Source organism: Diaphorina citri, unplaced genomic scaffold (genome assembly GCF_000475195.1).
Source record: "Diaphorina citri unplaced genomic scaffold, Diaci psyllid genome assembly version 1.1 scaffold515, whole genome shotgun sequence".
Taxonomy (NCBI): Eukaryota; Metazoa; Arthropoda; class Insecta; order Hemiptera; family Psyllidae; genus Diaphorina; species Diaphorina citri.
In genome coordinates this window covers 39059-63957 of record NW_007377949.1, presented here as the reverse complement: position 1 = coordinate 63957, position 24899 = coordinate 39059, and the positions used below count along the sequence as shown (strand labels likewise).

General features: G+C 39.3%; 2 protein-coding genes across 8 annotated transcripts in view; one reads left to right on the top strand and one right to left on the bottom strand.

The window, feature by feature from the left end:
- The window catches only part of LOC103509619 (ATP-binding cassette sub-family G member 4), a 23020-nt gene extending 5299 nt beyond the window's left edge, over positions 1–17721 (top strand). Inside the window, exons 2-14 of one of the 5 annotated variants that reach the window (XM_026823916.1) lie at positions 9062–9234; positions 10002–10119; positions 10565–10673; positions 11745–11825; positions 12260–12342; positions 12438–12500; positions 12994–13117; positions 13440–13554; positions 13819–13953; positions 14366–14668; positions 15287–15387; positions 15874–16029; positions 16552–16896. In XM_026823916.1, the coding sequence (XP_026679717.1) occupies positions 9096–9234; positions 10002–10119; positions 10565–10673; positions 11745–11825; positions 12260–12342; positions 12438–12500; positions 12994–13117; positions 13440–13554; positions 13819–13953; positions 14366–14668; positions 15287–15387; positions 15874–16029; positions 16552–16896 (1872 nt within the window). In that variant the 5' untranslated portion in view covers positions 9062–9095. Of the gene's footprint in view, positions 1–3237; positions 3393–6794; positions 7043–7225; positions 7244–9061; positions 9235–10001; positions 10120–10564; positions 10674–11744; positions 11826–12259; positions 12406–12437; positions 12501–12993; positions 13118–13439; positions 13555–13818; positions 13954–14365; positions 14669–15286; positions 15388–15873; positions 16030–16551 lie in introns of those variants that run through there. The other 4 variants (XM_026823917.1, XM_026823919.1, XM_026823920.1 and 1 more) reach the window with 4 other exon arrangements.
- LOC103509621 (protein RTF2 homolog) lies at positions 762–24899 on the bottom strand. Of its 3 annotated transcripts, none has more exons than XM_008474245.3 (8): positions 24675–24743; positions 23612–23791; positions 23098–23310; positions 22731–22771; positions 19864–20090; positions 19374–19589; positions 18482–18569; positions 762–994 (listed from the first exon to the last, which is right to left on the bottom strand). In XM_008474245.3, the coding sequence occupies exons 1-6, from the start codon at positions 24741–24743 to the stop codon at positions 19378–19380; spliced, it is 942 nt and encodes a 313-aa protein (XP_008472467.1). In that variant the 3' UTR covers positions 762–994; positions 18482–18569; positions 19374–19377. The 3 variants fall into 3 exon arrangements, with proteins under 3 accessions (XP_008472467.1, XP_026679722.1, XP_017299742.1); XM_026823921.1 differs by having other exon boundaries at positions 765–994; positions 18482–18563; positions 19368–19589; positions 24675–24899; XM_017444253.2 differs by lacking the exon at positions 18482–18569 and adding an exon at positions 18982–19063 and having other exon boundaries at positions 765–994; positions 19368–19589.

Genomic DNA, 24899 nt, shown 5'->3' with positions numbered 1-24899 from the left:
TAATTTCGTGCGTCCACAGAAAATTGTCTACCATCAGCTTACAGTCTCACATAACTAAAAGAACACTTTTTTGACTTTATGGCGAAGCTTTTTCCTGTATTTAAATCGGATAATTTTCGTAGAGCAATATGGAAGGTGAACAGGCCCCATAGTACATATTGGGAAAAATAGACCTCTTCTATTTCCTAATTGCCTATTAGAAATGACCTGGGCTATTTTTCCCAATACAAAATAGAATGGGGTCCTGTTCACCTAAATACCTCAGCGGTACTCCTTTTTCGGTGATTCTTCGAAATTCACGCAACAGGCCCCTACAGCAATATGGATAGGTGAACAGGCCCCATAGTACATATTGGGAAAATAGACCTCTTCTATTTCCTAATTGCCTATTAGAAATGACCTGGTAGGCAGAAAAACACGAATGCTCTGGCAGTTCTAATAGGCAATTAGGAAATAGAGGAGGTCTCTTTTTATATTTTACTATGGGCCCTATTCTCTGAAATTTGCCCGTGACTTCCTCTCTTTTGGGTCCCATTCACCAAATCCGTGTAAATACCCTCAGTTTTGGTTGTTCAAGACTCTTTCTAATAGGGAATTAGGAAATAAAGCAGGTTCATTTTCCCCAATATTATGGGGTCCTGTTCACCTAATTATCTCGGCAGTTTGAGCCCCTTTTTCAGGGCCCTATTCTCGGATTTTTCTCAGTGATTTCTAGCCCTCATTTCAGGGCACCGTTCTCTGATTTTTCAGAGTAAGGGGCCGCAGTGTACGGTTTCAGTTGACATCGATCGACGGAGACAGTTTTACACAACTCTATCTTGAAGCCAGCGGTGATACGAGAAGCGAGCAGTTTCTGATGAATCACTCATGTTGACCAACGTCGTGCGTGGTTGATTTTTCAACGGATGATCGGGTGACCTTGTGGGAGAAATCACTTGAAGTTAGCCACTTTGGGGGTGCACTCTGACTTGTTGGGGTGATTGAGGAGACCATCCTGCGAAAAGAGAGATGAGAGGAAAAGGAAAGATTAATATTTTGTCAAGTATTGTAACAGTACAAATTTTTGTCGATGGTGGGATTCGAACCCGGGGCCTTCTGCATGGCAAGCAAGCGCGTTACCACTGGACCAACCGTGCCCCCGAGTGTTGGAGGGAACAGGCCCTCTTATTAAGATAGAAAGCTCTTAGCATAGGAGTAGAGAAGATTGGTTAAAGTATGGCTACCAGTCACATTATGAAACTAAACCCCGAGTTCACAGCGTTAAGCCAGAGGATTCATCCATTCAAATTCCAGACAGCGAACTGAAACCGAGGAGCTCCAACGGATGTTGATATTACCTACTTGTACTCTGCTAAAATTCGAGGAACAGGACCCAAATTAGGGGAAAAGGGTTCCTCCCCCTTTTTCCCTATTTTGGAGACCGTTCATCAAAACATGTCTATCTGAGTCGGTCCGAAAACGCCACCGTGAAAAAGAAGAAGAAGTCTCAGCTGAAATTCAAGGAACAGGACCCATGGTAATGAGGGGGAAATAGATCTCCTTTATTTCATAATTGCCTAATATTAGGAATTGTCTTGAACAACCTAAATCTGTCCCAAATCTGGATCATATACACGTAATTAATGAACGGGACCCAAAATATTGGAAATCACAGGCTAAATCCAGTAAACAGGCCCCAAAATAATATGAAATTAGGTACCTCTTTTATTTCCTACTTGCCTATTAGAAATTGTCTTGAACAACGAAACCTGGACCATTTAACACGTATTTAGTGAACGGGACCCAAAATAGGGGAAGTCATAAGACAAATTAATCCAGTGAACAGGCCCCATATTAATATGAAAAAAGATACCTCTTTTATTTCCTAATTGCCTGTTATAACAGGCCAGATTTAACACGTATTTAGTGAACGGGACCCAAAATAGGGGAAGTCATAGGACAAATTAATCCAGTGAACAGGCCCCATATTAATGTGAAAAAAGATACCTCTTTTATTTCCTAATTGCCTGTTATAACAGGCCAGGGTTATCTTGAGTTTTTTGTCCATTTTCCCGTTCGTATCAAATCTCGGATAAAGGTTATGTTCTCGATAAAAGCTCCGCATTTGCTTTGTAGCATGTCACGTGTTAGAATAGGTGCTAGGAGATCTTCCAACGATGCATTCCGCTTTCTAGGTAAATGATGAGAAATTACTAATTTTCCAAGAATTAGACAAGATTTTTACTATCAGGGGAAAGGTTGGTCTAGTAGTAACACGTCTTGCAAAAGGTCCTAGATTCAACTGTTAGGTAATGCCAACAGAAAAATTCACAATCCTATTTGGATTGCAAATATGCCAACAGGGTAATTTCTGACGATCGTGTTAACCCAACCAACTCGTAGATTCGTATAACCAACCCATCTTTTGGGGCAGTTTACCCTACGTGGGCTTTTTGTGTATATGATAACCCAGCACTTCACTCATCTAAAAAGCATTGAGTCTTTTCTCGCCCATCTGAAGAGGGGCATACTGCAGAAGGTTGGTCTAGTAGTAACACGTCTTGCAAAAGGTCCTAGATTCAACTGTTAGGTAATGCCAACAGAAAAATTCACAATTCTATTTGGATTGCAAATATGTCAACAAGGTAATTTCTGACGATCGTGTTAACCCAAGCAACTCGTAGATTCGTATAACCCATCTTTTGGGGCAGTTTACCCTACGTGGGCTTTTTGTGTATGATAACCCAGCACTTCACTCATCTGAAAAGCATTGAGTCTTTTCTCGCCCATCTGAAGAGGGGCATATGAGCATGTTATGACGGACCTTGAAAGTCCGACCTAGCAACTGTTTTATCGCTAAGAAATATAAAAAAATTCCAACACATCATCGTTATAGCTCATTATCTAACGTGGTAGGGTATTTCGTATAGGAGTTAAAGTTAGTTACGGACGGGGCAGTTTACCCTACGTGGGCTTTTTGTGTATATGATAACCCAGCACTTCACTCATCTAAAAAGCATTGAGTCTTTTCTCGCCCATCTGAAGAGGGGCATACTGCAGAATGAGCATGTTATGACGGACCTTGAAAGTCCGACCTAGCAACTGTTTTATCGCTAAGAAATATAAAAAAATTCCAACACATCATCGTTATAGCTCATTATCCAACGTAGTAGGGTATTTCGTATAGGAGTTAAAGTTAGTTACGGATATACGTAAACGGTGGAGCACACATCTAATTCAGAAAAAATTAAGGATGTTTGTAAATACTGTTGTGTCATGTAGGTACTCGTCATAAATCGACTGACGTCTTTAGTGAAATAATTAGAATCATCAGCGGACGAGTAAAACACCTATTAAAGCTATGAGGATAAATCTCCAATCTTCAGAGGAAATGGTGTAAACATACGTAATAGGTAATTATGAAATATGATGGACAATAAAATCTGACATCTAATTCACCTTCTCAGCGTACGAGTATTACAGATTAGAGTTTTTCTTTCCCGATAAGCTGGAGGGTACACATACCCTTACCTACAATCCCCCATATACAAATAATTTTAGCTGGAGGGTACATCGTTCATTATCCTTATCCACAGGCCCCAGGACGAAAATCTTGGCTAAAAGCTTTGATTCTTGGAATTTTTAAACATACAAGTAAGGGGCCTATTCATCAAACCCATATTCCCGTTATTAGATAAATCTTTCCTTTTCAATGGGCCCCGTTTGCAATATTTTATCAATAACTTTGTCCATTCTATGGGGCCCGTTTACAAAATTTAGTCTATCCATTCGAATTGGTCGTACTTGGGGGCCCGTTCCCTTTAATTCGTGGAGTCCGTTGTTGACTGCAAGTGAGAGGGGGGAAAATAGTAAAAGACAGCAGATGGTTTTTGAAAGAATAAAACAAGGTATATTTATTTTCATTTCATTTAAGATTAAAAAAAAAAAAATGGGACATTGATAGATACATACATATATAACTTGAGCTGTAAAACGTTGTAAGAATAATGGCCGGGATCAAAATGGCTGGCCCTTTCCTATCCTGTCTTCCTTCTCTCTTTGATTTCAGGATGATAAGACCTTAACAGTTACAGTTCCTTCTGTCAAACGAAAAAGGTTATTTTCCCGAAAAAAAAAAAAAAAAAAAAAAAAATGGAGAGAAATGTCCCCGTGGGGGTGGGGTATGGGTACCTACGTCATTTAACCACTAGCTTTTCCCAATATCTAGTGGTTAAATGACCTTGATGTCTGAGATCAAGTTGACGACCGCTACTACTATTGATCAAGACACAAGTTACATCAGTCAGTCAAAGATCAGTGATATCCTAGACAACGTTCACATCGAGGTTTATTCCTCGATTTAGTTCAGATTATTTTATCAAGTCGTCATGGCGCTATGCATCTACTTCTTTGTCAGGCAAACGTACAATCTTGCTTAGTAATACATAATACTACTGTGATTGATGAAATTACACGAACAACATTAATCCTTATTCCTTAGAATCCTACGACAAAACCAAGTTCGATTTAGTTCAGATTATTTTATCAAGTCGTCATGGCGCTATGCATCTACTTCTTTGTCAGGCAAACGTACAATCTTGCTTAGTAATAGATAATACTACCTACTGTGATTGATGAAATTACACGAACAACATTAATCCTTATTCCTTAGAATCCTAGGACAAAACCAAGTTTAAAATCACGCAGATTATTTTATCAAGTCGTCATGGCGCTATGCATCTACTTCTTTGTCAGGCAAACGTACAATCTTGCTTAGTAATACATAATACTACCAGTGAGAGAAAGCATGGACAGTGCGGCTGACTTCAAATTGGGACATCGAGTGTCCAAAGAGGAGAGGAGTAAAATTGTGAGTTGATGCCCGGATTCACAGATGATGTGTTTCCAAAAGGTGCTTTGGAAAATGCTTCAAATAGTCTGACCGGAGCCAACCCTGTAATCTTTCTTTGCAAGGGGACGTTAAACAGAGGGTAGACTAGTGTCTAGCTGTGGTACTATAAACAGGCAGGGGAACAGCCAACCCAAACCAGCCTAGCTAACTGGCAGCTTTTCAAAGGGTTCTCTCCGCTGTTAAAGAATAAGCACAAGTCCTCACGATAGTTGACTGCGATTCAGGACGAGCCAATCAGTGAGAGAAAGCATGGACAGTGCGGCTGACTTCAAATTGGGACATCGAGTGTCCAAAGAGGAGAGGAGTAAAATTGTGAGTTGATGTCCGGATTCACAGATGATGTGTTTCCAAAAGGTGCTTTGGAAAATGCTTCAAATAGTCTGAGCGGAGCCAACCCTGTAATCTTTCTTTGCAACGGGACGTTAAACAGAGGGTAGACTAGTGTCTAGCTGTGGGACTATAAACAGAGAGAACAGCCAACCCAAACCAGCCTAGCTAGCTGGCAGCTTTTCAAAGGGTTCTCTTCGCTGTTAAAGAATAAGCCCAAGTCCTCACGATAGTTGACTGCGGCTTAGGACGAGCCAATTGAACATGGCTAGAGACCATCACCCCGGTGTATGGCTGATGCAGTGTCCCAACCGTCAGATAACTTCTGGTCCTCTTCAGTAACCTTGGTGTTCATTTTGATCGTCATGAAGCTGATTGCCTACTTCTTCCTGTCATGGCGTATCAAGGTTATGAGATAGGTTGGGTTTGAAGAGGAAACTTGTAAGGGATATACTTGTTTTACCAACGGAAGTAGGTTTCCGCAAAAGCTACTAGGGAATGAGAATTTCAAAATGGGAATTTCGTATTCTTATTCTCATAAGAACTCTTAGACAAAACAAGACTTTCTCCCTATATCTTTCTCACCAAATCTCTTTTTTATGTACCTATACATACTACATTTTATTGCTCAAAGGAAATCGTATTGTAACGTACTCAAGTTCTTATTTTCGGAGGCACTAAGTCCGGAAAGGACTACGGTTCAAATTCAAATCAGCGACATAAAAAAAGGGTAGATACAGAGGAAGGTCAGTAGATTATGAGTATTGTAACGTACTCAAGTTCTTATTTTCGGAGGCACTAAGTCCGGAAAGGACTACGGTTCAAATTCAAATCAGCGACATAAAAAAAAGTAGATACAGAGGAAGGTCAGTAGATTATGTTGTAACAAACAGATACTTTTATCATATTCTGTATAAATTTATAGGTACCTATACCTACCACGATTAGTCTCTAGGAATCTCTACCTATCTCAATCTACCTACCTAAATGGTCAGGATCATGTATCTACCTACTCGTATATCCTGCCTGGGGCTGTTTTTTCCCCAAAATAAATTGGTATATCGTGTTATTTATCAGCGATAACTATGAAGGCAATTAATTTTCTGTCTGTACACTAAAATATTCATGTTCAATAACATTCAAACTAAGTCCATCAATGTTTTATAGATAAATTATGCTGTAGGTGTACCGTGATGAAAATATGGAATTGTGACGATATCTAAACCTGTGTCCAAACATAGTCGACCAGCCGTCGATCGTTGCTCGACGAGGAGAATCTAAGTTATCGAGGCAATGTGGACGGTTCAGTCGACATCGATCGACGGCCGGTCGACTATGTGTGGACACACCTTAAGACGTTTCACCATCGTCCCTATAGGGATTTACACAGAACTTAATATGATGATGAAAATTTTTAAAGCTGAAATACAGAAGACCAAATCGCCCCTTTACCCTAGCAGTCAGCTGTCGTGGTCGAACTGTCAAACACCGTCAAATAAAGAACAAATGTGAAAACCAAAAGTCAGCCCAAAAAACTTAATATGATGATGAAAATTTTTAAAGCTGAAATACAGAAGACCAAATCGCCCCTTTACCCTAGCAGTCAGCTGTCGTGGTCGAATTGTCAAACACCGTCAAATAAAGAACAAATGTGAAAACCAAAAGTCAGCCCAAAGTCACCTTAAGGCTAATTGAGAGGCTGACGAACAACGCCGACCCCGTCTGAACACGGGAAAAGGCGAAGAAAAAGAAGAAGATTGCGGATAAAGTTCCAGGCCACGACTGAGATTCGAACACAGGGCCTCCTGATTACAACGTACGAAGGTAATAAATTATTGCCTAGGTGTAAATGTAAACCGTCAGACATGATCAAATTACAATGCACCTCCTTCATTGTAGCATTCTGAGAATTCAAAGTTTCCATGTCAGCTAATTCCAACCTCCAACGAACGCGTGTTGGCAGGATAAAGTTCCAGGCCACGACTGAGATTCGAACACAGGGCCTCCTGATTACAACGTACGAAGGTAATAAATTATTGCCTAGGTGTAAACCGTCAGACATGATCAAATTATAATGCACCTCCTTCATTGTAGCATTCTGAGAATTCAAAGTTTCCATGTCAGCTAATTCTAACCTCCAACGAACGCGTGTTGGCAAATTTTACCAAGTATTTTCCCGTTCGTATCAAATCTCGGATAAAGGTTATGTTCTCGATAAAAGCTCCGCATTTGCTTTGTAGCATGTCACGTGTTAGAATCGGTGCTAGGAGATCTTCCAACGATGCATTCCGCTTTCTAGGTAAATGATGAGAAATTACTAATTTCCAAGAATTAGACGAGAAATTTATTGGGGGGAATAACTATACTCGTCTTGTACAAGTATTTAATTACATAAAAAACTGACACATGACAAGCTACAGGTTACAAACTTACTGAAAAGTTTCGCCTGCGGCCCTGAAGATTACACCTTTGAGAAGTCTGCTTCTCTATCTACTATTGTAGACCAAAATCTTCAAAAAATTCGCCTGCGGCGCCAAATTTTGTGTTTTTGATAACTAAGTTTTTTAAAATTAGAGACCAAAATTTTCGCCTGTGACCATAAAAATTTCAAATTCGTTAATTCTGGTTTCTATAAATTGTAGCTCACAATTTTCAAAAATTTCGCCTGCGGCGCTGCTCATTTCCCCCTATTTTGTGTTAACCTACATCCCCCCAGGCTTACCTCAGCGGTTTAATTCTTTGATTTTTTGAAATTCAGTGAACAGGCCCCTCAGTTATAGAATCGTAGAAGAGACCTCTTTGCTTTTCTAATTGCCTATTATAACAGGCCTGGGCGCCCTGAGGTTTTTGTCCATTCGATGAGACTAAATTTCTGAAGACTTCAGACCAAAATGTTCAAAAATTTCGCCTGCGGCGCTGTTATTATGTTCTAAAAAAAAAATGCCAGTTCACTTATAGTAAATACCTATTAGGGGCCCAAAGCCAGATCAAAGAGAAATGGCTGTAGTAATCTTGAGGTCATTATCTAGGTCAAAGGTCATTTATCTTGAAAAAATTTGGCCTGCGGCGCAGTTAGGTTTTGAAATTCAGTGAACAGGCCCCTCAGTTATAGAATCGTAGAAGAGACCTCTTTGCTTTCCTAATTGCCTATTAGAAATGGCTTGGGAGAAAGAAAACCGTGAAAGATCTCGCATTTTAATAGGCAATTAGGAAATAAAGGAGGTCTATTTTTCCCAATACAAAATAGAATGGGGTCCTGTTCACCTAAATACCTCAGCGGTACCTACTCCTTTTTCGGTGATTTTTCGAAATTCACGCAACAGGCCCCTACAGCAATATGGATAGGTGAACAGGCCCCATAGTACATATTGGGAAAAATAGACCTCTTCTATTTCCTAATTGCCTATTAGAAATGACCTGGTAGGCAGAAAAACACGAATTCCCCGGCAGTTCTAATAGGCAATTAGGAAATAGAGGAGGTCTCTTTTTTTATATTTTACTATGGGCCCTATTCTCTGAAATTTGCCCGTGACTCATAGGACAAATCCAGTGAACAGGCCCCATATTAATGTGAAAAAAGACACCTCTTTTATTTCCTAATTGCCTGTTATAACAGGTCTGGGTGGCCTGAGTAAACATACAAATAAAAAAATTCACCCAGATGCTCTATGCGCTATCAGTTTTCAGCCTTAGCTGCGATTTATTTTCGAGTATACACTTAAACATACAAATAAAAAAATTCACCCAGATGCTCTATGCGCTATCAGTTTTCAGCCTTAGCTGCGATTTATTTTCGAGTATACACTTATACATGGTTTAAAGTGAATCTATCTTATGTTCCAGCTACAGACTTCACACCCCGCTCAATGACAACAAAATGGCCCAGGTAGAATTTGAACTTTCCAACAGTTTGAGTTCGTCTGAATCTGGAACCAGTTTGGAGACCGCTGACCGAATCGAAATAAAATTCAAAGATCTGACGTACACAGTTTCCACAGGGTTAGGATTCAAACAAGGTAAGTATAGTGTTATGGATTTTTTTAGGGGTTTCATAGAGGGAACTGTAACTGCAACGTCGTTACGCCTTATCGTCCCGAGAGAAGGAAGACAGGATAGGAGAAAGGCAGCCGTTCCGAGAACGAACATTATCCGTTCAGGATAAAATGACCGCGACGACTGGCTTACTCCTATCCTGTCTTTCTTTTCTCTTCGCTTTCGGGACGATAAGACCTTAGTATTTACTCTATCAAACATCTTGTGATCAAACATCTTGGTTCCCTCTATCAAACATCTTGCGGATAAAAGTTACATCTATGATCTACCACCGACTGACTTATTCTTAAACCGCCGCGCCGAACGAGTTTTCCCCCTTCTATGGGAGAAAATAAGACGGATTGATGACCCGTCTGGGATAAAATTATCGTTTGATTTACAACTTATTTCCGTGTTAGGTACTTTTCTTCAATGCCGATTATCTTGGGGTAGACAAAGCGCAATTAGTACGAACTATTCATGTATAATTTGTACAGTCACCGTTGGTGTTGGTACTAAAATAGATATTTCATTTGGTACCTATCTGCCTAAAGTAGTTGTAAGACTGGTATCTGGTATTATTTGTATGAAATTGCGTATCTTCCTATGAAATTGCGTTTATTGCACTAGGTCAGTTAGGTCTAGGAAATTAACTTTTCCAAAGCGGACTTAAAATGGTATTCTATGCCTTTCAAACCCCATCAACACATACAACATTAACAATTCCGATATTTCATTCAATTTTTTTCAGAACCAAAAGATGTACTTAAAAATCTATGTGGCCGATTTCCATCCAACCAGCTTATCGCCATTATGGGACCTTCGGGCGCTGGCAAATCATCCCTCCTAGACGTACTTTCTGGATATCGGTGAGTGATAGTGACTATCACTATTACTATTAGTGATATTGGTGATAGTCTAGTGGAGCTATATGCTTTAGCCACAATCTCGACACTGGGCTGTGCTGGATATTAGACATCCCTCCTAGACGTACTTTCTGGATATCGGTGAGTGATAGTGACTATCACTATTACTATTAGTGATATTGGTGATAGTCTAGTGGAACTAGATGTTAAAGTATCAGAAAAAAAGTAGATTGAAGATCGGAAAGCCAGTCTAGCTAGCTTAGAGGGTAGTGCGGCCGCCTTGGTAAGAGTTCAGTCCTGGGTTCAATTCCCGCCCGGAGCGAAATGCAACCTAGATAGATGGAGATAAAACAGCTAGATCTTATTATTTTCCCTTTTGACAGTTAAGGCCTTAACTTAAAGCGTCTAAAAGGAAGAAGTAAACAATAACAATTCCTTTTCATTTCAGCTCAAACGGAGTCACAGGACAAATCCTAACGAACGGTCACTCCAGAAACATTAACGCCTTCAGAAGAGTATCTTGCTATATTCAACAGGATGACAGACTGCAGCCTCTGCTGACAGTGAAAAATCACGCTAAAATCACGTTTTGTCAGATATCGTCATCTGAAGGACTTAGAACTGGGTAATTCTGGTAAATTTATGAATCATCGGAGCTTACAACCACGAGTATAACTACTAATGGTTAACGAAAATTTTCATCGCTGCCAGCTCGTGCTGTTGGTACTACCTATTTTAAAGAAGAGGAGTCAAGTTAGCTTGGTTGGTAGCGTCTGCCTTGTAAGCGCTAGGCCGCAGGTTTGATTCCTGCCCGGGGGGGATTATATCCTGAAGGGTTCGTTCTCGGTTCGTCTGGCTTTCACCTATCCTGTCTTCCTTCTCTCTTACATTTCAGGACGATGAGACATTAACAGTTACAGTTCCCTCTATCAAACCTCTTAAAAAAAGAGAGGAGTAGGAGACTATACTGATCTAACACGTGTGAAAATGACAGAGGTTCAACTGTCACATAAAATCACCATGACAACACGTGAGAAGTCATCGTCACCGTGATAAGCCAGTCACCGTCACCACGTGAAAATCTGATAGGTCAAACGAAATCTAGCCAGTAGCCAATGGCCTCGTTTCAAATCGAGAAAAAAGATTATCACCGAGGGAGGGGGGAAAGCGGAAAACAAATATTTGCATCATCACAGAGAAGTGATTATCAGGAGGGTTTGACGTAGCTCGGTGAACTTTGTGACCTCCCGTATGGGTGATAAGGATAAGGAATACCCCGCTTCCATTGGGGATTTTGGATGAAAATACGGGACAAGCAGCTTTTTTAACCCCCCTCCCCTGGCCCTCACCCTGCAATTTTTGGAAGAAAAAAAAAAACACTCAATTTTTAAAAATCAACTTATTTTAAGTTCACTGGAAACCATGGCTAGGTACAGAAAATTTTAAAAAATACAGAAAACTTAATCATGCTACAGAAAATTTTAATTTGTTACATTGGTAAAGATTAATTACCAGATGAGATGGTGAAACTGGGGAAAATACGGGACGTCCCGGGAAATACGGGACGTCTGGCAACCCTAGTAAATACACTCTCAGGTACAATAGAGACTTGGGCATATTCCTCCCATCTGACAGTGAGAGAAAGCATGGACAGTGCGGCTGACTTCAAATTGGGACATCGAGTGTCCAAAGAGGAGAGGAGTAAAATTGTGAGTTAATGCCCGGATTCACAGATGATGTGTTTCCAAAAGGTGCTTTGGAAAATGCTTCAAATAGTCTGAGCGGAGTCAACCCTGTAATCTTTCTTTGCAAGGGGACGTTAAACAGAGGGTAGACTAGTGTCTAGCTGTGGGACTATAAACAGAGAGGACTATAAACAGAGAGAACAGCTAACCCAAACCAGCCTAGCTAGCTGGCAGCTTTTCAAAGGGTTCTCTCCGCTGTTAAAGAATAAGCACAAGTCCTCACGATAGTTGACTGCGATTCAGGACGAGCCAATTAAACATGGCTAGAGATCATCGCCCCGGTGTATGGCAGATATAAAAGATATGATCTCTTGTTTTTCTTTCAGATAGAGGACGTCATGTCATTGCTGGGGTTGAATGGCAGATATAAAAGATATGATCTCTTGTTTTTCTTTCAGATAGAGAACGTCATGTCATTGCTGGGGTTGGACGAAAGTCAAAACACAAGGTCTAGTCAATTATCAGGGGGTCAGAAGAAGAGGCTGTCGATAGCTTTAGAACTCATCAATAATCCGAGGGTCATGTTTCTGGACGAACCTACCACGTAAGTTCCAACCCAAACGATCAGAAGAAGAGGCTGTCGATAGCTTTAGAACTCATCAATAATCCGAGGGTCATGTTTCTGGACGAACCTACCACGTAAGTTCCAACCGTTCCAACCCAAAAGATCAAGAATGACGAGAAATGTACCGAAGTGGAGAGTTCGCTTCGATGCAACTGCGACGAAATGTTTGACATTATGGTTCTTCACACATGAACCATCTACATCTACCTAAGATTTGCGTAAAACAGCCAAGAAGAGAACCTATCCTTTGATTGCAAATGTAGCAGTTGTTTCCAACTGGTTACATTCTGGTGTTCTCGTGTTGACCCAGCACCTAAATCGGAAGTACATATTATGTCTCTGTCTCTGTCCCATCTGATGAGGGATATACTACGGGATGGGCATGCTACCACAGAGACCACATGCGTCTAATGTAGCAGTTGTTTCATAGCTACGAAATAAAAATCCTCGGCGGTAAAACACTCATCTTTAGAAGAAGAAAATAATCCAACAGGTATTCTTATCGAAATCACGTGGGACTCAGAAATTTTCTTCCAGTACTAATGTACAATTCTGTCACTTCCTCAGAGGTCTGGACAGTCAGTCTTGCAGTCAGTGCATCAAACTATTGAAGATGATTTCCCAGCAAGGTAGAACCATTATCTGTACAATCCATCAGCCAAGTGCAACACTCTTCCAAATGTTTGATCAGGTAAATCTTGGTTGATCCTATTTCTAGTATAGTTTTCGAGAACAATACAACAAAAAAACTTATGGAGTTTAGATTAAGTATTTTGAATACATCAAGTTGCTGGAGAAAAATTGAGGTGAAACCAAATTTTCTGTGACAACCAAATTGGCAAAGTCTTAAATAAATTCGTCCAATAGTACTCAGAATGAATACCTACATGAATAAACATCAATTTATAAAACAAGAAGCAAGACGGAAAAGGTAGGTTCAACACAGTCAAAAGTTCAACGTTGGGATAAACCAAGTAAGAGCGTTCCTAATACAAGTCTTTGTTCTCCATCAGGTATATCTGCTATCTGGCGGACAATGTTTGTACCAAGGCGCCACAGATCAACTAGTTAACTATTTGTCTTCAGTCAACCTTCCTTGTCCCAAATACCACAATCCTGCTGACTTCGGTAAGTAATCTATAATTTCATAGATACTTTGCAAGACAACAACTTTGTAAGAATGCTTACCTACAATGAACATGTAAGCAGGTATACGTAAGAAGACACCAGTATAAAGGAATTTTAATTATTTATCCATGTTAATTACCTAATCATCAAAGCTTGTTGCAAAGATCTTTCCTCCATAAATATGCTGAAATGTTATGATTTGACTTGGACTCGAACCATCAATCTCAAAGTCCGAAATGCTAAGCACTCTCGATTTGATTTCAGTGATTGAATTGGCCAGCGGAGAGTACGGAGTAGACAACATAAACGCCATGGTAGAACAAGCGCAGAACGGTAAAAGCACTCAATGGTTCGACAAGTCTTACATCATGTATCCCAGCACTGACAGTATAAATAATAGTGAGTATATCGACAGGTAGTGCCTTTGATAAACCAAACTCGGATATGAGCATATGTTGTTGTTGTAGCGGCTTCAGCTATAGCCGAAAGGTGATGACAAAACAGAGAAACTATCTCCTCTATCAGCCTTACACCAGGGTGATGGTCTCTAGCCATATTTAATTGGCTCGTCCTGAACCGCAGTCAACCATCGTGAGGACTAGACTTGTGCTTGTTCTTTTCAAGCAGAGAGAACCCTTTGAAACCATCAGCTAGCTAGGCTGGTTAGGGTTGTCTGTTCTTCTCCCTGTTTATAGTTGCACAGCCAGACGCTAGTCTGCTCTACTAAACTACTCACGTGAACATATTAGAGGGTACATTTTGGCGCCAGCTCTAAATAAAAACTACGCTGACAAGATCCTTCGTTTTTCAGACGTCAAACCGGATAAGAAGACGAAGAAGACCAAGCACTGTACCTACAGCAATCAGATTCTACAGGACACCTCCTATTCCAACCAGCTGGGCGTGCTGCTATCCCGAGGGCTTCTCAAAGTGAAACGCGATTCCACCCTGACACATTTGAGGATCATCGTGAACATATTTGTGGCTCTCATGCTGGGAGTTCTGTTCCAGAACAGTGGAGAGTATGCATCCTCGGTGCTCATCAACTATAATTTGCTCTTCAGTATACTTATCCATCATGTGATGACGTCAATGATGCTGAATATACTCACGTGTAAGTCTCTTCTCAAAGATCATTACATTCATTATTATCATTACAGATAATTGTTCATTAATCGCATATCCTATCACCCGGCACTAAAGACCTTAGAAGTTATACAGTGACCTTAATCTTCTATCAATTTTTAAACAGTGCATATTGCATAAGTTAACCAGTATGATTTCTGAAGAAAATGCTGAGAACCTGAATTTCTCCAAATACCCTTTCGATTTCATCTCTAGAGATGGAAATGAAGATTGACTTCACTTTGGACGAACAGAATTTGTAGTCCAATTGGAAAGGTGAAATTTTTGAGGTCGGGAGGTGTTTTCAAACTTTTTTGTGTGTATATGTAACTTCTAAACTGGACTAGACCAGACTAGACAAATTTAGGATTTTTTAAAAGCACTGCAAACAAAGACGAAAAATTTTCACGAGAGATGGAAATGAAGATTGACTTCACTTTGGTCGAACAGAATTTGTAGTCCAATTGGAAAGGTGAAATTTTTGAGGTCGGGAGGTGTATTCAAACTTTTTTGTGTGTTTATGTAACTTCTAAACTAAACTAGACTAGACAAATTTAGGATTTTTTAAAAGCACTGCAAACAAAGACGAAAAATTTTCACGTTTCAGTCCCCATGGAGATGTCAATCTTGATCAAGGAACATTTCAACCGTTGGTACTCTCTGAAGGCATACTATGTGTCTGTCAACCTGCTGGATATTCCAGTGGCGGTAAGTAAAATTGGACTTTCTGGCTTTTCTATTTATCTATTTAGGACTGTGGACCAATGCTATATCTGGAAGGACCTTCGTACTTTGCACTTCCTATTTCACAAATAGGTACTGCTTCAAAGCGACAATCATTCTGTAATATTACGTCATAACTCTAGCGAAGTTCAAAGTTCTCTATTTGTATGGGATAAAGAGCCTCTAGGGAGCGAGGTTTGTCCCAAACAGACAAGGTTCGTTCTCGGAACGGCTGGCTTTCTCCTAACCTGTATTCTCTAGTCGATTCCGGGACGATAAGACCTCTGTTGTTAACAGTTTCTTCTATCAAACCTCTTCAAGAAAGAAAATAACAGAAAGTAAAAAAAGCCAGAGCCCCTGGTCTGAAGATTTACGATTACCTGTCGATGTCTTGTCTTGTCGATTACTTGTCTGGTTATGTCTCGATTTTCATACTTGTCTAACGATCCATACTTGGTTTTAACATTTCAGGGTTTCTGTTGCCTCTTATTCACAACCATTGTGTATCCACTCACCGGACAACCAATGGAACTTACACGGTTCACCATGTTCAACTGTACCTCACTACTGGTTGTATTCATAGCGCAGAGTGTAGGATATATGGTGGGAGCTGTATTCAACGTGGTGGTGAGTTTCCTTTTTCTTAGGAAGTAGAAACTCGAGCAAGGATTCTAGCGATATTAATGATGTTCGAAATTATTATTCCTTATTTCGTGTCCAAGGGAAAATGTCCAAAGGAATATTCGAATAATTTAGAGAGTAGAAACTAGCAACGATATCAATGACATCCGAGTGATCCGAGCCAACCTAGTTAGCTTGAAACGTAGCATCTTGAAAGCGCTAGGTAGCGGCTTTGATTCTCGACCGGAGGGAATTTTATCCTAAACAGATGAAGTTCGTTCTCGAAACAGCTCGCTTTCTCCTGCCTGTACTAATCTTTGATTTCGGAACGATGTAACTCCCGTAGTTACAGTTCCCTCTATCAAAGGAGTCAGATCCCACAGTAATTTCAAGTTCTATTCATTTCCTCAGAACGGTGAGCCAACCTAGTTAGCTTGATTTCGGAACGATGTAACCTCCGTTGTTACAGTTCCCTCTATCAAAGGAGTCAGATCCCACAGTAATTTCAAGTTCTATTCATTTTCTCAGAACGGCACATTCGTGGGTCCCGTGCTTGTAGTCCCCATGATGATGTTCAGTGGGTTCGGCGTCTCTATCAATGACATACCCAAGTACATGCGTTGGGGTAGTGAACTGTCCTACCTCCGTTACGGTCTGGAAGGCTATGTTGCCGCTATTTACGGTCTGGACAGGAAAACGCTACAGTGCGATGAGCTCTACTGTCATTACAAGGAGCCGAAGAAATTCCTGCAGACAGTGTCCCAACCGTCAGATAACTTCTGGTCCTCTTCAGTAACCTTGGTGTTCATTTTGATCGTCATGAAGCTGATTGCCTACTTCTTTCTGTCATGGCGTATCAAGGTTATGAGATAGGTTGGGTTTGAAGAGGAAAATTGTAAGGGATATACTTGTTTTACCAACGGAAGTAGGTTTCCGCAAAAGCTACTAGGGAATGGGAATTTCGTATTCTTATTCTCATAAGAACTCTTAGACAAAACAAGACTTTCTCCCTATATCTTTCTCATCAAATCTCTTTTGTATGTACCTATACATACTACATTTAATTGCTCAAAGGAAATATCTTTCCTCCCAAGTAATTACATTTTCGTGACAACTGTTTAGTTTAATTTATTTTGTACTTTGTAAACTTCTTTTACCAATCATATACCATAATCAAATGTGTTCTTCTTGTACCTCGTATTTATTAGGATGTATTGTATGTAAAGTTGAGTATTTTGACCAATTCGTATGGTAGTAACCGTGTTATATCGCAATTTTCTTCGAATATGTACATTTAAATAATTTATTAATAATTTGGTCGTGATCCACCAACCTTTTAGTTGCTAGACCAACCTTACCATAATGATTTACATACGTAAGATATTAGGTAACTTTTAGAAAAGTATTTTAGGACCGAATTCTTATAAGCCGTATTTTAATACATACATATAATTATGGAAAAAAAGGAAACTTTTTAGCCGTTTATTTGAAATTTAGGACATAACCAAATGAACACCCGTAAGACAACTTTAAAAACAATATTTTGTTGCCTGGAGCAAAAGTTTTCCTTTGAATACGGCTCTATAAGGATTCGCCAAGATCATTAATTAGTATTGTAGTCCATTTCTATCAAATGTGAAGAATTCAGATTCAATAGTCATGTAAAAGAAATAAACTCTATTAAATTTTATAGCTGTACATGTTTTTGTCTCTTTATTATATTTTTTTCTCTTCTATTTACATAATAGGTAAGTTAATTGGCAAAGTCTTAAATAAATTCGTCCAATAGAACTCAGAATGAATACCTACAAGAATAAACATCAATTTATAAAACAAGAACCAAGACGGAAAAGGCAGGTTCAACACAGTCAAAAGTTCAACGTTGGGATAAACTAAGAAAAAAAAACATAATACGTAGGTGGCCCAAGCTTTTGTGCTAAGCACCTCAATGGAATCAGTTTTCACAATAGAAATGAACTCGTTGAGACATCACAAAATTTTGTGACATGTGTGTTGCAAGAACATTGAATAAAAATGATACATTGATGCTCAGGACCACAGTCAGAGTACTTGGTCTAACTTAATCTCGTAGATTAACAAAGTTGATTGGCTAAAATGTTTGGAATCAACCAATCAGATTTCTTAATCAAAGAGTTATGGTGGATTTCACCAATGACTTAATGAGAGATTCAACTAATGGGCGAATTTTTAATGATCCAAAAAGGAGTTTTTAATAATCCAAACAGGAGTTTTTAAAAACTCCCCCTTTTTGGATCACTAAAAACCCCCCTCGTGGATCATTTAAAATTCCTTCTTGGATTATTAAAAACTCCTTTTTGGATTATTAAAAATTCTCCCATTAGCGAAATCTCTTATTAAATCACTGGTGAAATCCACCATTAAACTTAAACCAAGTTCAAACTCTGAGTATGGTCCTGGCTATTAGGTTCGTACTTACCTATGTTCATTTGCACACAACCATAACGTAGATTTCACAATGCAGAGTTGCAGACTGTTCACATTTCGAAACCTCATGTTAACTTCTCACATCAAGTTGCTGGAGAAAAATTGAGGTGAAACCAAATTTTCTGTGACAACCAAATTGGCAAAGTCTTAAATAAATTCGTCCAATAGTACTCAGAATGAATACCTACATGAATAAACATCAATTTATAAAACAAGAAGCAAGACGGAAAAGGTAGGTTCAACACAGTCAAAAGTTCAACGTTGGGATAAACTAAGTAAGAGCGTTCCTAATACTGTAATCCTTTGTCTTCCATCAGGTATATCTGCTATCTGGCGGACAATGTTTGTACCAAGGCGCCACAGATCAACTATTGGATTATTAAAAATTCTCCCATTAGCGAAATCTCTTATTAAATCACTGGTGAAATCCACCATTAAACTTAAACCAAGTTCAACTCCGAGTATGGTCCTGGCTATTAGGTTCGTACTTACCTATGTTCATTTGCACACAACCATAACGTAGATTTCACAATGCAGAGTTGCAGACTGTTCACAATAGGAAATCCCAAGTTAACTTCTTAGATCAACTAGTTAACTATTTGTCTTCAGTCAACCTTCCTTGTCCCAAATACCACAATCCTGCTGACTTCGGTAAGTAATCTATGATTTCATAGATACTTTGCAAGACAACAACTTTGTAAGAATGCTTACCTACAATGAACATGTAAGCAGGTATACGTAAGAAGACACCAGTATAAAGGAATTTTAATTATTTATCCATGTTAATTAATCATCAAAGCTTGTTGCAAAGATCTTTCCTCCATATGCTGAAATGTTATGATTTGACTTGGACTCGAACCATCAATCTCAAAGCTTAACTTCTTCTGCTCAATTATAAAACGGATTGTAGGTAATCCAATGGGCACGTGTTTGGGACTTGGCTTTATCTGACGATGTAAACAAAGACTTGTAAACACTGGATGCATTGTCATCTTTGGCAACACTGTAAGTGGATTTGGATTTTTTGAATGCAGGATCTTCAATCTCCTTGGCCCCTGTGGGCACAATCTTGTTTTTGCGTTTGCTTGACCCGGCTTCATCTGCAAAAATAAATGAGGAAAATTTAGAGGTAATTTTCTTTAAAACTGGCTTTACAAATTTCTGCTCTCATAACCTTCATAAAAATAAATGTAAATTATAAAAATAGGTCGAGGTATACAAGACCATGGTTTGACTACCAGTAAAGGGACTTTTTATTCTATCTCAGCAGAATAAATCCTATACCTACCGATGTTTGTATATGTCCCCCCTCTTTCTCACCCTCTCCTGACGTCTTGGTATGATTATTCCTTCTAGGTATGATTTTGTACTTACCTTTTTTAGGTTTCAAGTCTACTGTAGGTTTAACTTCACCACTTGAACTACTACTACACCCACTAGTTGATGGTTCTTCTGTCGAGTGTACACCATTACTAGTGCTCTTAGATTCTGTCTCTGTTGAAACAGTCTTTGATCCTTTCTTGGCTTTCTTTTCTGCTTTCATTCTAGCAACTCTGGCATCCATACGCACTCTCATGAGATCTAGATCAGATTGCTCTGGAAGATCAACTAGTTAACTATTTGTCTTCAGTCAACCTTCCTTGTCCCAAATACCACAATCCTGCTGACTTCGGTAAGTAATCTATGATTCCATAGATACTTTGTAAGACAACAACTTTGTAAGAATGCCTACGTACAATGCACATGTAAGCAGGTATACGTAAGAAGACACCAATATAAAGAGATTTTAATTATTTATCCATGTTAATTAATCATCAAAGCTTGTTGCAAAGATCTTTCCTCCATAAATATGCTGAAATGTTATGATTTGACTTGGACTCGAACCATCAATCTCAAAGTCCGAAATGCTAAGCACTCTCGATTTGATTTCAGTGATTGAATTGGCCAGCGGAGAGTACGGAGTAGACAACATAAACGCCATGGTAGAACAAGCGCAGAACGGTAAAAGCACTCAATGGTTCGACAAGTCTTACATCATGTATCCCAGCACTGACAGTATAAATAATAGTGAGTATATCGACAGGTAGTGCCTTTGATAAACCAAACTCGGATATGACCATATGTTGTTGTTGTAGCGGCTTCAGCTATAGCCGAAAGGTGATGACAAAACAGAGAAACTATCTCCTTACATCATGTATCCCAGCACTGACAGTATAAATAATAGTGAGTATATCGACAGGTAGTGCCTTTGATAAACCAAACTCGGATATGAGCATATGTTGTTGTTGTAGCGGCTTCAGCTATAGCCGAAAGGTGATGACAAAACAGAGAAACTATCTCCTCTATCAGCCTTACACCAGGGTGATGGTCTCTAGCCATATTTAATTGGCTCGTCCTGAACCGCAGTCAACCATCGTGAGGACTAGACTTGTGCTTGTTCTTTTCAAGCAGAGAGAACCCTTTGAAACCATCAGCTAGCTAGGCTGGTTAGGGTTGTCTGTTCTTCTCCCTGTTTATAGTTGCACAGCCAGACGCTAGTCTGAGAACCCTTTGAAACCATCAGCTAGCTAGGCTGGTTAGGGTTGGCTGTTCTTCTCCCTGTTTATAGTTGCACAGCCAGACGCTAGTCTACTCTACTAAACTACTCACGTGAACATATTAGAGGGTACATTTTGGCGCCAGCTCTAAATAAAAACTACGCTGACAAGATCCTTCGTTTTTCAGACGTCAAACCGGATAAGAAGACGAAGAAGACCAAGCACTGTACCTACAGCAATCAGATTCTACAGGACACCTCCTATTCCAACCAGCTGGGCGTGCTGCTATCCCGAGGGCTTCTCAAAGTGAAACGCGATTCCACCCTGACACATTTGAGGATCATCGTGAACATATTTGTGGCTCTCATGCTGGGAGTTCTGTTCCAGAACAGTGGAGAGTATGCATCCTCGGTGCTCATCAACTATAATTTGCTCTTCAGTATACTTATCCATCATGTGATGACGTCAATGATGCTGAATATACTCACGTGTAAGTCTCTTCTCAAAGATCATTGCATTCATTATTATCATTGCAGATAATTGTTCATTAATCGCATATCCTATCACCCGGCACTAAAGACCTTAGAAGTTATACAGTGACCTTAACCTTCTATCAATTTTTAAACAAAATTTGCTCTTCAGTATACTTATCCATCATGTGATGACGTCAATGATGCTGAATATACTCACGTGTAAGTCTCTTCTCAAAGATCATTACATTCATTATTATCATTACAGATAATTGTTCATTAATCGCATATCCTATCACCCGGCACTAAAGACCTTAGAAGTTATACAGTGACCTTAATCTTCTATCAATTTTTAAACAGTGCATATTGCATAAGTTAACCAGTATGATTTCTGAAGAAAATGCTGAGAACCTGAATTTCTCCAAATACCCTTTCGATTTCATCTCTAGAGATGGAAATGAAGATTAACTTCACTTTGGACGAGAATTTGTAGTCCAATTGGAAAGGTGAAATTTTTGAGGTCGGGAGGTGTTTTCAAACTTTTTTGGGTGTTTATGTAACTTCTAAACTAGACTAGACCAGACTAGACAAATTTAGGATTTTTTAAAAGCACTGCAAACAAAGACGAAAAATTTTCACTTTTCAGTCCCCATGGAGATGTCAATCTTGATCAAGGAACATTTCAACCGTTGGTACTCTCTGAAGGCATACTATGTGTCTGTCAACCTGCTGGATATTCCAGTGGCGGTAAGTAAAATTGGACTATCTGGCTTTTCTATTTATCTATTTAGGACTGTGGACCAATGCTATATCTGGAAGCACATTTCAACCGTTGGTACTCTCTGAAGGCATACTATGTGTCTGTCAACCTGCTGGATATTCCAGTGGCGGTAAGTAAAATTGGACTACATATCTGTCAACCTGCTGGATATTCCAGTGGCGGTAAGTAAAATTGGACTTTCTGGCTTTTCTATTTATCTATTTAGGACTGTGGACCAATACTATATCTGGAAGGACCTTCGCACTTCCTATTTCACAAATAGGTACTGCTTCAAAGCGACAATCATTTCCTCTGTAATATTACGTCATAACTCTAGCGAAGTTCAAAGTTCTCTATTGGTATGGGATAAAGAGCCTCTAGGGAGCGAGGTTTGTCCCAAACAGACAAGGTTCGTTCTCGGAACGGCTGGCTTTCTCCCATCCTGTATTCTCTAGTCGATTCCATTGCTCTGGATTCAGAATAACAATGTCCCCTTCTGAGTATGCTGTTTGACACTGGAAAAGAAAAAGGAAAGATCCAATGGTGAGAAACGAGATAATTGAACAAAGTTTCAAGTTTTCATTCAATTTTGAATGGTTTGTCCAATTTTGATGGATATGAGTATTGATGTGGAGGACCCCACCTCATTAGTTAAATAACTGCTCTTCAAGTCAGGAGGCCCATGACTATTAAGACTTTAGCACTGTTAAGACTAAAGTGACAGCAGGCCAATTTTAACACAACACACAGTTACAGTGTAAGTATAGATATTGTTTAAAGCAGCATGTTCTCATACATTTTTTTTTTTTTTTTTAGTCCAGGAAAATCAAAGCAAACTTACCTTGTGACAGATATTATCCCTCACTTCTTTCAAAGCCCTTTCTGATACAACACAGCCACACTTCCAGACAAAACAGAACTTGAACTTTCCGTTCATTTCAATTCCTGTTGTGGGACAGATGTACTGGGCAGTCTGTCTGTCAATGTAACCGTCTCCTGTTTCTGCTCCAGTTGTAAATGCAGGATTCACTGTCAGGGCTAAATCTTTAATGTCCTGTAAATATATAAAAATGTTTTAGGTAGGTATAAATATTTGGCAAATTTAAAAATATTATAAATTTGATATTTGGAGTTTGGCATGATTATAACATTGAAGGCATTGTGGTAAGTACTGAAAAACACCTGATTGACTGTCTTGATTTTACATCCCAAATAATAGGTTTCATAAATTATTTTTGAATTATAAGAAGAGGATTGTCATTAGTACCTACTTACTTTATAAAATTACTTGCTAACATTTTAATTTAAGTATAAATTTTTTAGCTAAGCATTTTCCAAAACTATGTTAATCTTACCTTTAAAGACTTAATATGGGCTGCATGTTCAGGCATTTTGCTTCTATCCAACAAAGCTTCAATAACTGAATCCTTACTATACAAACGGCCCAACATGCATGCTACAATGGGCACTTCAAGTTTTTGTTGGGTAATACTGCAGTGACACCATTTGAAACTCAATTCACTAGCTTTGTCTTTCTGAAAATAAAAAGATAAACATTCAATTAATAAACTCGTAAAATAGTTATTCCAGTAAGTACACCTAAATTGTAACTACTAGGTTGTGGGTTTGATTCCCACATGAGGAAAACTTTATCCCAAACAGGTGGGATTTGTTCTTTGAACAACCAATTTTCTCCATCCTGTTCTCCTAGTCTTTGATTTTAGAATAAAACCTCTGTTGCAGTTCTTTTTTTTTTTTAAGATGAGTGTTTCACCGCTGTTTTTCTTTTGTAGCAATGAAACAACTGCTACATTAGATGCATGTGGTCTGTGTTGTAGCATGCCCATCCCGTAGTATGCCTCTCATCAGATGGGCAAGAAGAGAAACAATACTTCCCATTTAGGTGCTGGGTCAAGACAAGAACACCAGAAAGTAACCCGTTGAAATATTAAGTGTTTTTTTTTTTTTTTTCAAGATGAGTGTTTCACCGCCGTTTTTCTTTCGTAGCAATGAAACAACTGCTACATTAGACTCATGTGGTCTGTGTTGTAGCATGCCCATCCTGTAGTATGCCTCTCATCAGATGGGCAAGAAGAGACACAATACTTCCAATTTAGGTGCTGAGTCAACACAAGAACACCAGAAAGTAACCCGTTGAAATATTAAGCAACCCGTCGAAAAACAAGTACAAATTTTTGTCAATGGTGGGATTCGAACCCAGGACCTTCTGCATGGCAAGCAAGAGCATTGCCACTCGGCTAACTGTGCCCCCAAACCTCTCAAGTTGACTATTCCAGGAGATTAATTAGGTTCAAACTCTGACTATGGTCATTGTTCATCAGCCAGCAATTTTTGCAGATCTCTCTCTATACTTTGCATTGAACAACACTCAAGGCACTCCAGGTTCGGACGACTTACCTGTTCTGGCCTCTTCTTGACTTTAACCAACTCATCTCTCTTCGGAATGGTACCTCCATCACAACCCATGATGGATGAGTTTTGCTTTCAGGGATTTAAAACTTGGCAGTGGTAGCCTTTCAGGACAACTAGTAGACACCAAAGACCAAAATGTCCAAAATTCCTAAAACACTCTTCTCTTCAACGGATTTGAATTTTATGGAATCATTTTTGCATTTTGCATAA